Source organism: Labrus bergylta, chromosome 6 (genome assembly GCF_963930695.1).
Source record: "Labrus bergylta chromosome 6, fLabBer1.1, whole genome shotgun sequence".
NCBI classification, from domain to species: Eukaryota; Metazoa; Chordata; class Actinopteri; order Labriformes; family Labridae; genus Labrus; species Labrus bergylta.
The window spans coordinates 22,802,410-22,819,638 of record NC_089200.1 but is presented as its reverse complement, the minus strand read 5'-3'; the positions used below and the strand labels follow the sequence as shown (position 1 = coordinate 22,819,638).

The window sequence follows — 17,229 nt, the reverse complement described above, 5'->3', positions numbered from 1 at the left end:
TACAGAGACCACTTAAAAAGGGGGGGTCCGCTTTTTCAGACTTTTTTGTCTTTTCGTAAGAACATGAACCGACCTCGATCTGACCCAACTGCAGGAAAGCAACCACCGTGGGCCCTATCTCTCTTCATAATGGCAGAACATGTGTTAAAGGCCTCAGACATACCTGACCATTCTTCAGAAACATATCGTTGTGCTCTGGTCCAGATAAAAACCCAACCACCACGTCGAAGAAGAAGAAGCAAGTTATTGTCTACAATAAGATTTGATTATTCTTGAGTCAGGTCTAGATCTGCTCTTTTTGTAAGGAGTGTTGAGATAACGTTTTTGTTTTTTTAAAGATACTTTGGGGGGCATTTTTGCCTTTATTGGATTGGACCACTGAAGAGAGACAGAAATGTTTGGAGGAGAGAGCGGGGGTACACATGCAGCAAAGGGCCGGACATGAATCAACGGTGCAAAGAGGACAACAGCCTCCGTACACGGGGCACACAACACAACCGCTAGAACATCCGAAGGTTGGGAGGAGGACAACTCCTTACATATCATCATAGATTTTTAAAAGCTCAGATTGTATCTGTCATGTTATGGTACACATTTATGCATCATGTCAAACTGCAAAGGCACAATACTGTCTCAAAGTTCAATATTTCAGGAGGAAAATGCAATAGGAATGATTAATCTCTTGTTTCAAAGACAAACATATGTCATTTGTTTGTGTATTTATAGCGAATAATTCTTGTATAACAGAGGTAAACTTGCTGTAAACTATCATGTCCTTATCAGAGAGTAATCAGAGCGAACATGAACATATTTTCATCACTGATCTTTATTCTCACTCGATGCCTCGTGTCCCTGACTAGCTGAGATTTGTCTGCTGGTGTTCATTTAAAAAAAGGACTTGTTCACTATCTCCACTCACTCTCGCCCTGCGTTGTGACTTGATGTATGAGCTCAGACACTGAAAGCTGCCGAGGAAGACTGATTTAAACCATTTCATCTCATCTCATTTCCACATCCTCTGGTCCCCCTCCACCTCTGAAATCTTCCTCTGCTCGTTCCCTTCATTAGATTGCACCCTCTCCGTGTTGAAAGAAAGCTGGTTATTCAAATTTAAATCAACAGTGACAGAGAAGCAGATGTAAGAGAGGAGAGACGGGGAGAGAGAGCTACAAAGCTTGTACCTGACGTTGTTAGTATTAATGTGATTCCTCTGCGAGGGCTGCGATCGATGCAGGCAGATGAGGGACTGTGTTAACATCCTAATCTCTAATAGCATCAGAGCAGGCAGACTATAAGAACCTCTACCAGTTCAACCATGAACACACGCACACACACTCAGGGGCACAGATAGAGATGATAAGACAGACTGAGGACAGCCATGAGAGGAAGAGCTGCTTTGTGTGTTGAAAGAGAATCCAAAGGATAACCTTGATGACCCGACTATCCCCTCCTTCAACAGAAAACCCACAGACCAAACCTCATGTAAAAAACACCAGATTTAAAAAAAAATGAACTCTTATTTTCTTTTATGCATGTGTTCATTTGAGGTTTCATGACAGAATCAGAGCTCTCTGTGCAAGCACTGCGTTTTATGTATGACTAATGCAAACATTAGCTCCTTCTTAGCTCCACGTTGAAGCTGCAGGGGACAAGAAGAGAAATAAAGCACTTATCAGCCTGCTCAGATCCAGCTCCAGAGTACAACTACAGCCTCCCTGAGCTCCACAGTTTCACCCTGTTTGCTAAAAATAACATTTTGATATCAGGTATGTTCACTGGGGGGAAATCTTCTCAGTGCACAGAGGTAACAAATGGAAATGTTGGAGCAAAATCAGAAAAGTCGCTGCTAGACAGCAGAGAGTAACTGTTCTGATGTTCCTTACAGTGACAGATAAATCTTCATCATTCTGGTCCCAGGAGTGAACTGAAGGGTCAACAGGTATTGCAGTTAAATGCACATCTTTGTATTTTTTTGTTTTATTACCTATCTGGGGTCTAAATGGTTAATAAAAGGTTGAAGAGTTGCTTTTCTCAAACCCTTTGTAATGTGATAACGTACTTTAACTAAGGCTGGCTACACACTCGAGGACATTCAAATCTTAACCGATTCTAAAAGCGTGGGAGACCACAGACATGAGGACAGTTTGAACTGATTTTTAACATAACAATCCTCTGAAACCCACACACTACATGATTCGGCCTGCTGTTTGTAGTAATTTCACATTGGAGATTCCACAGGAACGAGATCTCCCAGAAACTCACTCAAAGGTGGCTTCAGAAAATATGGAGGCGGTGGAAGTGGTCAGCTGGCTGTGTAGTATGTCTTCATGAGACATTATAAAAGGCACTTGTGTTGTTTCCTTTATTCCAAAAGCAAAGTACAGCAACATCGAGTTGGTGATGCTTTCCAGCCATGCCATTAGCAACCCACAGCCCAAAAAGTGGATTTAAAAATAGGTCCTGCATCTGACAAGCCATATAGCCATTAGTCAATCATAGTTCAGGATTTACGGGCGCAGCTGGGGTGGCCAATCAGATCAGGGTCAACAGGTAAACGCTTCCCCTGGGTTTGAAAAGCTTCTTGCTGATCAGTGTTGGACAAAAGCAACAAAAGAATGAGCATCTTCATATTTTCAAAAGCATTGCTTTAAAACATTCAAAATCTATTAGTGACTCATTAGTAATCCTCTGGAGTCTGTCCTTCTAATACTGCAGACACGTGTGTGTGTGTGTGTGTGTGTGTGTGTGTGTGTGTGTGTGTGTGTGTGTGCGTGTGTGCGTGCGTGTGTGTGCGCGTGTGTGTGTGAGAGAGAGAGGGAGCATCGGTAATTACCCAGGTAACAGCCAGATGCTGCCTCACTCTGGCAATGGCAGTGATTAAAAGCAGTAAAATATTCATTTCAATCAGACGCCCACATGCCACATGTATAATTAATGCACAGCGGAAGGACACCACAACTTTTACCACACACACACACACATTTCCATCACCATATCCCCTCAGCTAACTGGATGTGTCTGTGTTAGTGTGTATGAGATGAGGATGAGCCACTTGGAGCAGATCTCCACAGGGAGGTCAGAGATCAGGCAGACTGCATTCTGGGACGTCATGAAGCCACCTACACAACAGATGTGTGATTTGCTCTCTCGCTGCCCTGACTCTCCGAGAGAGATCTTGTTGGAGAAACAGAAACTTAAGTCTGCAATCATCTCTTTCTCTCTGGGTTGTGGGTGTTCTGTCTTCGGTGCTGCTTCGTCTTCTCCTCAGCGCAGCTCGTCGATACCTTGGAATACCTGCGAGCAGTTTGTCGGAGGTCTCAGAAGCAGCCTGACGTCTCTGGTGGGCGGAAGAAGAAAATACAAGCAGAAAATAATGTGAGAGTAGAGGTGAATTTACAGACGTCTGATTTCTGACTCAGTGTGGAAGAGATGCTGTCTGCCTGAGGCTGCACATGTAAACACACAGAATACAGCAGGACGCTCCTGTGCATATATAAAGCTGTATTCAAATGTAAATAAGAGAAAGTGTCTCTTTTTCACACCTGAATAACATCTTATTTTCTCTGCTGTCAATCCCCACAGCTCCACTTTGTCTGCTTTCTATTTCTGTCCTCTCTCTCCTTCTGACTGCTGTCTCTTTGTTTCCCTGATTGAGCTCTCTGTCGCAGTATTGTTTAAACTCCAGCAGCAGGCTACAATTACTCACCGAGTGTGTGTGTGTGTGTGTACACTGTATCACACTCATTACATACCTTTTTGTTGTGAGTGTGTCATCTGCTGCCTGCTCATGTCCCACGTTGTGTGTGTGTGTGTGTGTGTGTGTGTGTGTGTGTGTGTGTGTGTGTGCGTGTGTGTGTGTGCTAAGAAAGCTGCGGATGCTTCAGTGTGAACATGACTATGAACAGGAAACATGAAGTCTGTGTTTAGAATAGAATAGAATAGAATTACTTTATTGATCCCAAACTGGGAAATTGTGGAAATAGTTTGACTGGACGAGAGCAAACAATCGTAATCGTAATAAGATCAACGCTGACCTTTGATCTGCAGAGGTCAGGGTCAGGAACACCCCACAGGAGCTGGAGAGTTGGGGATGCTCTGACCCATCATCCAGACATCGCAATTTTGCCCTTGTTGAATGTATGTATTGTTTTATTCTCTGTCTCTGCAAAGAAAAGCACTTGTTTGCAATGTTTACCAGAAAACGATCCACCGAATATGAAAATGTTTTAACCTTTCGTTTTACAAAAAGTTCCACCTTCAGATGACAACGTTTTGATAACAACCGCTGTGCACAGTTGGTGGTGTGACTTTATAATGAAAGAACACACTCTTGTGCAGTGAGGTTTAAACAACAAAACTTACTAACACGAACATTTGTGTGGACGGACGATGAGGTAAGTGACCCTAAACTACAAAGAGAGTACATTTCAAGAAAATGTCGATGAGGAGTCACGATAGTCAACATTTTCACCAACAGAACTTGGGAGTCCGCCATTGTTGTTGTAGTCGAACCAACTCGCTCATGGCTATTGACTGGAAGTGCAATGCTCATGTGTTGAAATGTATTTTTCAGGGGAATTGTTCATTTCCAGTTTACACGATGATGGAGACGCTTCTGTTTTCGAAGGTTTGCACTCTTTTTGTTTCAGGAATCAAAACTCTGTTGGGTAAACGAACAGCAAAAACGCAATAAAAGATGACTGTGTTCTGCTGAAATCATTGTCGTGTTTAGAGAGGGCCTAAATGTGTCCCCATGCTTGAACTGCTGTTCATATCGAAAGACGACATGTTCAATTTTAAATAAGTAAATTGGAAGGATTTTAATGGTGCTGGTTTGGCTCAGTTGGAAGAGCAGGTGTGGAGGCTAGTGCTCATCACACTGATCGAAGGTTCGACTCTCGTCTGTTTGGGTCCTGTCATTGTCCAGACTGTCTCTATCTCTCTTCAGCTTTCCCCGTCGAATGGAGGCAAAAAAGCAACAGACAATATTGTGAAATGTAAAACGTTTGTATCTAGTGTTAAAAAAAAAAAAACACATTCTAAGTAAATCTGATCCAATGTTGCTTTGAAAACATGAAGCTAAAGTCAGATTTCATCCGGCAGAGGAAACTAATATATATCAAAGCCTCTTCTTTCTGATACGTTGACCTTTTTGTATAACTGATCGGTGCAGCAGAGAGCTGGAGGTCCAGACTCAAAGAGGAGCTTCAACGTTTCTCTGATGCTCTTAGAGATACTAAAAGTTTAATCTAAAGAAGCATGAAGTTGTGACAGTTGGCAGCGAAACAGAAGAAAAGCGTTGAAGCAGACTGACGGGGATACCTTTAGCTTTCATTTTGTGACGACAAGCTCGCTGTAATCTTCACTGTGAGATTACCAAACTACACATCTGTGAGGTCAGCTGAGAGAGGTGACATCGACACGGCTGCCACTGCTTCTACCACCCACTGGTCCCAAACAGAAACAAACCAGAGGAAAATGAAAACATCTCTTTTTAAGATTTCATTTGTGTCTTGTTTGTTTGGGTGACTAAAGGGAAGTCACAGACTACGGTAATCATTTTCCTAACAGGACGACTTCTTGGATCTACTTGAATTTTTGTGAATTTTACAATCAGACAAGAAGTTTAAATATTCTTCTTCCAAACTTTCTGCTTTCCTGCTGAGTTATGGCTAACTTCCAGGAAACACATCAAGCTAATGTGGATCAATCTCAACCTCAGGCCAGACTGGGTGGAAGATAATAATATAATAATGATACCCTTTATTTATACAGCACTTTTCAAAATCAAGTTACAAAGTGCTTTAAGGACAGCAATAACAGAACAAACATAAAACAGACCAGTCATAAAATCGTTAGCAAAGGGAAAAACTAAAAAATAGCATTATCTAAGACATAAAATTAATTTTAATTGTAATTTTGTAATTGTAATTGTAAAACGTAGAATTCAGCTAAAAATTATCAAGTCAAATAAGGAAAGGATGGCCAATAAAAATATTTCTAATTTGCAGATTAAAAAAAAGACAATGACAACAAACCCAGTGTTTCCCCCTCCATTGTGTGTCTTTTCCTGCGGGTTGTTTTCTGGAAATAAAAATGTTTTCTCCGTCAGCTCGCCTTGTTAACAAAGATTTTACAAAATCCAAGGAAGGATTTCTCTGAGCTTGACGCTGGATATTTGGCATTCCTGAGCAGAAGTCTAGGTTTAAAAACCTGCAAACAACCGGGCATAAATTTACACCATTAAGTCCCTGAGGCTACAGGAGGCAAAAAGTGCTCTGTGTGTGTGGCATGAGAATGCAGCTGTCATACTGAGTGTAGACGTCCTCTGCCTCCAACATGCACACACAAAGTATTTACTCTGCTCTGTTTTCTGACTGTCCATGAACAATGCACATATTAATCTCAGCATGTATGGAATTTAAGGTTCATTCAGCTTCTCCTCGTTACACAATGTCTAATTAATGTTGCCAAGACAGCAGAATTAAAACTTTGATATGATTCTAGTAAAAAGTCCCAGGCACCCAATATTGAGTGACTTCTTGTTTCATTGCCAATGCATTTGTGTAATTTAGACAGAGGTCTCCCCCTCTCTCTGTTTAGGTTAAAAATATGACTGAAGTTCTGAAGGTTTTTTATAAGCTTTGGTCCATTTTGGTTCCATAGATCATTAAAGCATGTATATAAAACATGTATTATCAAAAAGTATCAGTGTTCTAAAAGTTTTGACATCCTTAATTCATGTCCTGCTCTGTCATCAGTGAGTACGGGGATGCTCTCACAGGAGGAAGCTGTGGAGGGAAAGATGTGTAGGGTCTTTGATTCTTAGTAGATTTAATTTAGCTGACTTTTCATACAATTTTCACCACAAGATGACCCCTGACAACCCGGTCTAAACCAGGCTCAAATAAGTAGGGGCCAAAAATACTAACTCTGTGTAGAGAAGAACGATTACATTGAAAAAATGTAGCTGTAAACTTATTTGATTATCAACTTGTCCATTTATTGCCACGAAGAATTGAGCATCAATAATGAAAATAATCTGAAGTTTCCGCCCAAACCCCAAGCAGCAAAGAGGTGGGAAATTTAAAAGACCATAAAAATAAACTTATAGCTTCTATAAATAGTTCATTGAACATGATAGCTAACCAGTTTGTGACTCTGTGCTGTCAACTGGTGCTCTGCCTCCCCTGCATGGATCCTCCCCCCTCAGCAGGAGCAGGAACATCTACCTCTGACACTTTACTTTCTTGGCTATCTTCAGTTGAAGCAGGAGGTAGAGGTGCTGGACATGCAGGAGGTGCGGTTGGTGCGAGGAGAGCTGCAGACAGTCCAGAGGGGAGCGATGAGGCCGTGATGCGGGGCAGGGGGCGTTTCTGGGCCCCCTCTGGCCCTCCTCTCGGCTGGTTCTTGGCATTTTCTAGCAGCACTTTGACGCTCTGGGAGAAGACGGCTCGAGGGTCAGTGGCAGGAAGAGCCGGACAGACGCAGCTCTCCCTCAGCTCCAGAGCCTGGAGAGAGAGAGGGATTCAGGTGGACATACATGGACTGAAGATAACTGCTTGCAGGTTGATTGAACAAAAAAAATCAGGTCTAAATTTTGACTTTTTAGAGGAGAATAATCATTCTATTGAAAGCTGCTGTGAACTGAAATGAATGCAACAATTAGATGCAGAGAGAGTGGAAATATCGGAGAGAAGCAGACATATAGATGAACAGATGCACAGATTTAAAGAAACATACATTAAACAGTACTTCACAGTCTGAAGTCGTGCTCATGGGCAACTCAGTGAGTTTGTACAAAGTTCAGACTTTGAGCTAAATGATAACGAATCCTACCCCGCTCTCTGTAGGTGATGAAGCTACTCTAAAAATTAGTTTCAAATTTGTATAAAAGCTCCCCCAGTTCAGGAAAACTTCTTGGACAGTCAGAGAAAATTCTAGCTCAAGACTCAATGAGTTGGTGTCATTTGGGCAGAAACATGCAGGACAAGGTAAATGTTGGGTAACTTAATACAAAGAAACTTTTTAAACAACTTATTTCATATTACATGTAGGTATTTTGGCTTGAATGTAGCTCTTCACTGGTTACCGTAAGTTTCTCCAAATATTTATTGGCATGAATCCTGATAGCTAATTTGTTGAAGAAATATTTGAGTTACTTTTTGGGACTCTCTGAAGCAGACACTTCTGGGAGACATTTGTATACCCGAGATAGAGATACCAACAGGTTGTTTAAAACTCTGAGCATCAATCACAAAATATGTGTAGTGTGGATAGTGTTCCCACTACAGGTAAGTACTGGACTGATTGTGACCTAATGATGGCGCTAGAGGAAAGGCCGGAGGATCGCCAAAGTTTGAGAGCTTTTTCCTCAGGGGGTTATATTCGATATCTATGTGCAAAGTTTCATGTCAATCTGCGCAGCAAACAGAAATCTGAGTCAGTAGCACAGCTCTAAATATTGCAATCATTCCTGTCACACACACTGACACACTCACACACACACACGCCTCATTAATCTCTCACTAAGAATCGCATTCAGGACTCTAAGCACACACACGCACTTGGCTTCCCACTCAACAGGCTTCCCCTCCCATGCTAGCAGTGGACTTAATGTGCTTTGCTTCAGGATGATGAGCACTCTCTTGAAGGTGGCGTGCCCTCACAAGAGGTGGGTTAAGTAGCTCGATGCTGTCACCCCGCGCAAGGTTAAAAACATCACATTATGCATCATCTCAGCCCACTGAGCTGCGCCCAAGCTGCCTCATATGTGCAGCTGCAGCCAACAGTTTGCTGTGAGAGTCTTCACTTTACCCTCACACACAAACACGCACACACACTCGTACAGACACGCACACAAAGTGGAAAGGTGAATCCCACAAAAATTCAGTCCTCATCACTTCACTGCCTGCAACTCGGCCCGAACAAGACGGCTGCTAGAGGACGATATACCCCACACGGATGAGATGTTATACACGCATGCACGCACAAACACACACACACACACACTATGACACCTGATGGACAATTAGTGGTTTACCCATCTGTTCGTTTTCCTGCTCGGAGCGTCTGACTGTGTACCAACCGTCTAACTCAAGGTTAAACTGACTGCTGTCTCATACACTGTGCATGTCTCTCTACCTTCCTCTGCAACACACACACACACACACACACACACACACACACACACACACACACACACACACACACACACACACACACACACACACACACACACACACACACACACACACACACACACACACACACACACACACACACACACACACAGAGAGAATGTGGATACAGAGTTACAGTAATCGGAAACCTGAGGCCTATTTCTTCCTATTTTGCTGATAAATACAAAAAGTTTCTGAATGTCTTCAGGAGATTTCCTCCTCACACAGTGTCTGAAAACATTACAGAAAGACCAATATGTTATAGAAGAAGATGATTGTTATCCACAAAAAGCTGTAACATCACTCTCTACATACACACCAGACTATAATTATAAAAACAGGAATTTAAGATGACTCTGACAGTGTCACACTTCACACTGAAACAAACTCGCTAAACAAGGCAGTGTACACCGGCAACTCCAGAGACCTGTGAGGTGAAATAACTGTTTGATTAATGGAGTCTGGTGTGATGTAACAGCTGTTACAACAAAAGGTTCTAACTATCAAGACTGTACTTGCATCGTGTTCTTTTGGACATAATCTAATTGAGCACATTTGCCTGAAAATGATGTTGCAGCACAAGGCCTTTCTGCTGATGACAGATTAAACAATATACTGGAACAAAAAAAATGTGTTTAAAGCCCAAAATATGTAAATTTAGATGCTAGGTTTAACATAGTAAAATCCCTCTTTGACACCCCGTTGATGGTGTCAGCCTGTAAGATTGAGCTGCTGCTGCTTTTCTTTCAGGACGTTTAGTTTCAGTTTAGTTTAGTGAACAGACGCCTGAGCCCCTGAGTGGTAAAATGTTTTTCCTGTGTTTCTGAAACCTTGCATCTTTCCTTCTCCTCTTCCTCCCTGCCCTCCTCTTCACATGTCTGCAGGTTGTTATCATCTCTCCAGACGCTTCATTAGTTCCATAAAGACTCCTGCAGCTACACTCAGTAACGTTCTGCGGAACAACAGGCAGGTGTAGGGCTGTTTCCTTAACACGCACCGATCAGAGAGGCTTTTACTTTACACAAACACAAGATTCTGAGCAGCAGGAAGACATTTACTTATAGACCGGAAACACAATCATAACTGTGAGTGTGTGTGTGAGAGTGTGTGTGTGTGTGTGTGTGTGTGTGTGTGTGTACCTGTGGAATAAGGCGGTCCATCTGAGTGTACCTGTTCCTGTGTGAGGGGTGTGTGGACAGCCACTCAGGGAGGTCAGGTTCTCCTGTCAGCTGGTCTCTGATTTCCATTTGCTGCCAGAACACAGGGCCTGCTCTCACATCTGCACACGCCTGCACACAAACACACACACACACACACACACACACACATGCACCATGTAGTCAGAAACACACATGCATACACCCACAGCCCTGTGGCATCCCTCTGTCCTGTGCTAAAACAAAATCCCTCCTAACTCATCTACTGAGTTAACTTTAGTTTGACAACGGTGCCCCCTGGTGGCCTGCAGATAGATAACATTATATTAAAGCAACACCTGCATTAGTTGAGTTAAGTTCAGTTGTTTTTTTTTATTCTTAATGTTAAAACACTGAGCATCCAATAAAGTGGAAAAGGTTTAGAAAAAAACCTTAATTATGAAAGATTATCGAAATAAAAAAACAAAAGAGATATTTCATAGTATTTTTTTGTATGAAATGATAATTGCAGAACTCTCGTAGAGAAGTGGGACTCACAAAGAGAGAGACTGCAGCTACAACGTGAGCAGCAGCAGACTGAGATGTCCTTACCCACAGTTTTTAAAATGCTGGAGTCTCTTGTACGCCTGTCAGTCAGTCACATCTCTGCACTGCTTTATCTCAGTGTATGAGAAAGCTCGAACTGATCCCATCATAATCAAGGAAATATACATCTCTGGGCTGTTTGTATTTCTTTAAACCAATCACAATATTGCTGTTCGACTACGCTCATAAATTCAGAGACAGCTCCCTTGCAAGCTAGTTCGGGAGAGGAAACTTGTTAACTTGTAAAATTTGCACTCTCAGAGACAAGCTCTGTCATAAAAAAAAAATCCAAGGCTTTCCTTTTTACACTATCAGCATCTTTTTTTTACAAAGTGTGAGTAGTACGAAACTGTACTGACATCAACATGACATAAGGAAAAAGTACAAAACAACTACACTCATAAAGAAGAAGATTGAAGACAAGCCAAAAAATCTACAAAATAAAATACTTAAGAGTCCAGCCAAAAAAGACGATGAAGGATGAGGACTATCCACAGGCTCACACACATCGTCTCCATCCTGTGAGATTAACATTTATCAAAACAGAATCTTTCTCTGTAATGTAGATTTATTTTCAGACCAAAGCTGAGATCAACTTTATATGTGCACTAGGCAATGCTTGGTAATCTGCACTCATTTAATATTATCATTTTACAGACGTCCAACATTTCACAGCAGAAGTTTTTGCTGTTTTTGGTCCACCAGGCTGTTTTTTCACCTGCAGGAGTACACAACTAAAAAAACTTAACAACCTCCACCAATTTTACTCCCTGAATTGAAAAGAATTTGCAGAGAATTCTAAATCTAAAATAAATCTTGAACCCTTGGAAAATATTAAGGCCCTGCTAAAAGCCCAAATAACTAAAAAAAAAAAGGCTATTGTCTTACTGTGGATAGATCTAATCTTCTCCCTGTGTGCATGCTGTATGAGCTCTCTGTTGTATTTTATCTAAACTGTGTGTCATCTTGGCCAGATCTCCTTTGGCAAACCTTTCTAAAATCTAGATGTCAATAAAACAAAAATAACAACATTTTGAGGTTTAAGCTCTTTGTGATGATGTCATTGAACTTTAAATGTTAAATCTGTGGAGCTTTCCTTAAAGTTATAACATATTTATGACGATACCTTTGCAGCTAATTGCAGTCCCACTTCATCCGCCTCAGCTTCAAGTTTCCTGCTATACGGACGATCGAACATCAACTGAAGGAGAGACACACGGGGAACATTTGAAATTAATCCAAACATGCAGAGATTCATTAAAAATTATTGAATCAAAGTCACCACAATCTGCAGACAGATCTACATGACATCTTTAGCTGATTGTTACATTGGAGCTCCGCAGGGATCGATCCTCAAACCAATTCTATTTCTACAATTCACTTAGCAGACGCTTTTATCCAAAGCGACGTAAATATTACCGACCTGCCCCTGACCTGCCCAGAGGTCCATATTGAGTTGTACTCATTTTACACAGTTATCTACTCCCACGCGAAAACAAGAAAGCAAGCGGTTTCCAAACGCTCTGCAGTACTGACTTAAGTATCAGATCGGTTTATTTAGTGTTGTCTAAGAGCAAAACTGTGATCATGTATTTTTAGATCAAGAGAAATAATACGAATCAACCTGACAAGCATAAAATTAGCTTCAGTGTTTTTTAAGCTAAACTTAAATCACGGCTCCAGTCAAACCAATCATATGTTCACTAGTTTACACCTGTGTGAATCCGTGTTGAAGAGTCTGTAAACTAGTTTGTGAAATATGTTGTTGTAACTGATTTAATGATTGTGAAGTTTTGTTGTTTTTATTGCAGTAAAGATAATGTTTGTTTTGCAGATCTTCCTGCCACAGATGTAAATAAGCTTGATTTTCTAGCTAACTCTAGCTCAATGGATGCCTGGCCCCTGTACAATAAACTAATACACTAAACTAAAGTAGTGAGATAATGTGAATGTTCTTGTAGTTGAGTTGTGTTTTTGGTGGTGACAGTCTGGTCTGGTTCTCACCTCAGTGACCTTTTTCTGGACCCACTGTCCCAGCAGGGCCAGGCTGTCCTGAGGACACACAGCCCAGATGGCCATCAGCAGAATCAGAGACAGGAGGTCGACCACGTGGGACAGACTGGCTTGTTCTGCCTGAGGAGGAGGGATGACAAGAGGAGAAAAGGTTAGAGTGAAGAAAGTAGTAAAAAAAGAAGAGAAAATGGGATGGGGAGAGAAGGTAAAAAGTTTGTGGGAGGTGAGCCAGTCAGCTGGAACGTATCGATCGTTCTCATCTATGCCAGAAGACCTTCACCACTGAAACAGATTTAAAGGTTTTTGAAGAGAACACCTACAAAACCCATCCACGCTCACTCCCAACAACTCATTAAAATCTCCTTCAAGCATTTCCTCCGAGGACGTTTAAAGGCTGGAATTACTACCTGCTTCATCACACACAGAAGAAGAAAAAGGAGGGGGAGGAGGAGGAGATGTTTCAAAGTGACATCAGACATTTGGAAGAAGAATAGATACATTGATCATAGACTGTAAATATGAATGGACAAAGCCTGAGTGACGTCAGCCATCTGTTACAGCAGGGGGCTCCAGAAGCTCATCCGAAGCCGCCGCCATGCTGGAAATGCTGTCTCAGTCTAACTTTTAGTCAATCTAACGACAGGCTTAGAGCCAAAGCTGAGGCGGGTTTTAAGCCTTTTGACGAATCGTTACATCACGCCCACCTGTCAATCATGTCAGCTACGCGCCTAACTATGGATAACATTTATCATTTTCAAAATCAAAACGGAGCCCCCTTGACACTGATATAAGATCTGTTATTTCAATGATCGACTTCTACTTTTGTTGCTGTGGTATCAAACATGTATTGATATCATTTGATTTAAAATAGAATCATATCGAAGTCTCCAATTCATGTATCATGACTGGTCACAGCACACACAGGATCAGAAACCACCTGATGTAACAACACTGCTACTGACTGATGCCCCCCACATACATTAAAACAGAGTGAGCCTGAGACAGCTATGACGACCATGATGATCATGATGGTGATTATGAAGACACGCACACACAAAGGAGGAACATGTATTTCACAATAGACTTCCAGCTGTGCAGAGCTACTAAATGACTAAACTTTGCTCTTGAACAATATTTGCACTTTAGATGTTTTCAGTGACTCCTCATGCTGCACAGTTACATCAGCAGATGACTGCAAACAGCAGCAGAGAGCACAAAATGCATCTGAAGCTAGCTATCAGCTACCCTATTAGTTTGTACACATGAAGTTGAAAAAAAAAGAAGGTTAAAAATTACAAATAAATAATAAAAAAACATCATAATAGTGAACACAGACAACTTAAAGCTCATTGAAGGAGCTGCTAAAGTCAAGGGCAGCTGTTTATTACATTATGTTAGCTTTTCACTTCTGGGGATGATGCTTCAATTATATTTCAAGTGTAAAGATTATATGACTGTACGTATCGTCTCAGTGCCAGAAAGTTATATTTTTCACGTAATGTTTTTTCTACAAGATTTCAAAATAAGATCAAAAAGTTCTAAAATAAAAAAAAAAAGGTCATGAAGGAGCCAGGGGGATTTTTATCTAGGGGGATGTTTTACTAAAAATAATGAATCACTGCAGTACTCCATACAGTGAAAATCCTCAATAGAAACATTTCTACAATCTGCAGGAGAAGTACTCACACCATGTCCCAGTAAAGCATGAGCCATCTCGTGTCCCAGGATGACGGCGAGCTGGTGAACATCCGCGACAGCTTCCAACATCCCTGTGAACATGAACACCTTCCCATTCTATAACGGAAACAAAAAAAAGGAGCCATGTGATGTTTTAGAGACGTATTCAAATGTACAGAATAATGTTTCAAAAGTATGTAGTTTAGATAATGACTCTGTTCAACAATACTCTGACTCTGTTTAGCTGTAATACTCCTTAAATATCACCGTCAGGATGCTGATGGAAAAAAATAACTGTCTCTGTTACTGACGGGGAGGACGAAGGCGTTGACATCGGGACTCTGCACCACGTGGACGGTCCAGTGGACATCACACACCTCTGGGATGTCCTCGTTCCTCTTCACCATGTGCTGCACCACCATCTCCACCGCCTGCTGACGGGGGTCAGAAGCTGGGACCATCAGCTCTTTAAACTCCTCCATATACTAAAAACAATAGAATGGAATATCTTTAGTGTCGTTGTACAGGGTGCAACAAAATTTAGAGTGTAGAGTGCAACTCGTCATCAATGCATCAATTTAAAAGGTCACTTAATCAGTAAAGAACACACACACACACACACACACACACACACACACACACACACACACACACACACACACACACACACACACACACACACACACACACACACACACACACACACACACACACACACACACACACACACACACACACACACACACACACACACACACACACACACACACACACACACACACACACACACTTTCTATGCCTCTCTCTCTCTCTCACCGCCTCTGACATCAGAGCAGCCAGCTCCATGTACTTCTCTCTGCCAACCACCAGGAGGCGTGTCCGTCCCGTCACTGGAGACTCATCCAGGTGGGTCAGGAGAAGAAGGACTACAATGACCATGGTAACGCCTGCCCCAGCTGCCAGATACCACCGCCGCTGCCATGCCCACTCCCGCATCAGCTGCCGACGGTTTGCTGGGAGAGCCACCCACCATTTCCTGATACTCCTGCAATGTATTCACAACAATAGACCATGTACAACATGCTGAAGTAAAGCTGCAGGTCTGCTTGAGAGGAATCACTAAAATACAGGCTTGTAAAGGGCAAAGGTCAAAAAAGCCTATTACACATAAGTGCACATACGGTTTGTGTTTAAGTAAAAGAAAACATGCATCAACCAGCTGTTCAGTAAATGTCAGTAAAATGTTGTCTATGGGAGTAAGCTGACTTTTCTCAGCTTCATCTCAGGTATCAGTTGGTTGTTAGAGGAGACAAGATGCAAACTTAGATAAACAAACTCTGTAAGAGAGCTCTGTGTTCACTCCAAAAACTGAACAAATAGCCCCTAAACGCCGAACCTACTTTGGTGTTTCGTCATATTCACAGAGCGCACACTGCAGCCAGTTGACAGACACACACACATCCTCTAAATGAACAGCGGGTGTGTGTTACATGTCCAACATTGTCAAAGCTTGTAGAGGCAAGATTCTGTGAATCACGGCAAAGAAAGATTAGTTTTTCTTTTTTTATAAAGTTGATGTTCCTGATGGAGGAGAACAACTCAACAACTGTTCATAAAATGATGGAGCTTTTTATTTTACAGTAAAAAGAGAGTTCCTCCACCATTTGTGTAAACTAAGGGTTATCCTTGAAACTTAAGTGTGTTAATGCCATGTACCACGCCTTTGAAAAATTCAATAAAACATTTGAATTGTGTGTGTGTGTGTGTGTGTCTTACCTGCCCAAGATTATAGCTGTGAGCTTCTGCAGAGGTTTGAGCAGCAGCCACAGGAGGGGCATTGGAAGGGCCCTCACATGGGCCGACGTGTGAAAGTGGAGTCTGCACCGGGTCAGCACGGGTGCCGGGTGCAGCAGTGAGGTGGTCCGCAAACACACCGTCCTCCCATTGGTGTAGAATGAGACAGGTGGAGCAGCTCTGAGGTATACAGACTGTGTGGTTCTCTTGCAGGTGATGGGAGGTTTCTGAAGGAGGTTCCGTGTCAGATTTACAGGACGGGAACAGAACCGAGCGCTCCTTATCAGACTGAAAGTTAGTAAAACCATTTTCGGTGCCGGTACGTGAACGCACCTCGTCCTTACAGTGATCGAGCAGAGAACAGAGTCAACAGAGAGAGCATGTTAATGTTAAACTGACTCTCGTGACTTTACTTTTAACCTCTGTAGCTCACCTGAGTACGTTCAATTCATACCAAGTCAGTTTTCAGCCCACACCGTCAGAGCGGTGACAGTCAGCCGTCACCAGCAGTAACCTTGGTAACCGCTGGACCGACAGCAGACACCTGGCAGTCAGTGGAAGTTCCGGATTTTAGCTCAAAAACACATAAGCAAAGCATAGTTTAAACATTTTAGCTCATTTACGACACGAAATGAAATAACTTTGAATACCTAAACTGGTTTGGTAGTCTGACGTTCCTGCTTCAATTATGATCCCCGTAGAAACAGCTCTGCCAAGAAAGGTTCCGGTGTTTCAGTTTGACGAGTGACTGTGTTGACTGGTGACTTTCACCTGTTTGCGTCAAGGGGCAACTTTCAGTCTCTAAAAATGAAGCCTATGCG

The 17,229-nt window shown here is 42.1% G+C and overlaps 1 protein-coding gene across 3 annotated transcripts; it reads right to left on the bottom strand.

Moving 5' to 3' along the window:
- Positions 1–6,978: 6,978 nt before the first annotated feature.
- oma1 (OMA1 zinc metallopeptidase) lies at positions 6,979–17,212 on the bottom strand. Of its 3 annotated transcripts, XM_065956028.1 has the most exons (10): positions 17,059–17,212; positions 16,842–16,952; positions 16,391–16,747; positions 15,431–15,659; positions 14,926–15,099; positions 14,624–14,731; positions 12,929–13,057; positions 12,051–12,125; positions 10,322–10,471; positions 6,979–7,511 (listed from the first exon to the last, which is right to left on the bottom strand). In XM_065956028.1, exons 3-10 carry the CDS (start codon positions 16,714–16,716, stop codon positions 7,170–7,172), a joined length of 1,533 nt encoding a protein of 510 aa, XP_065812100.1. In that variant the 5' UTR covers positions 16,717–16,747; positions 16,842–16,952; positions 17,059–17,212; the 3' UTR covers positions 6,979–7,169. The 3 variants fall into 3 exon arrangements, with proteins under 3 accessions (XP_065812100.1, XP_020487570.2, XP_020487569.2); XM_020631914.3 differs by having other exon boundaries at positions 16,842–17,212; XM_020631913.3 differs by having other exon boundaries at positions 16,391–16,952.
- Between the last annotated feature and the right edge of the window lie 17 nt (positions 17,213–17,229).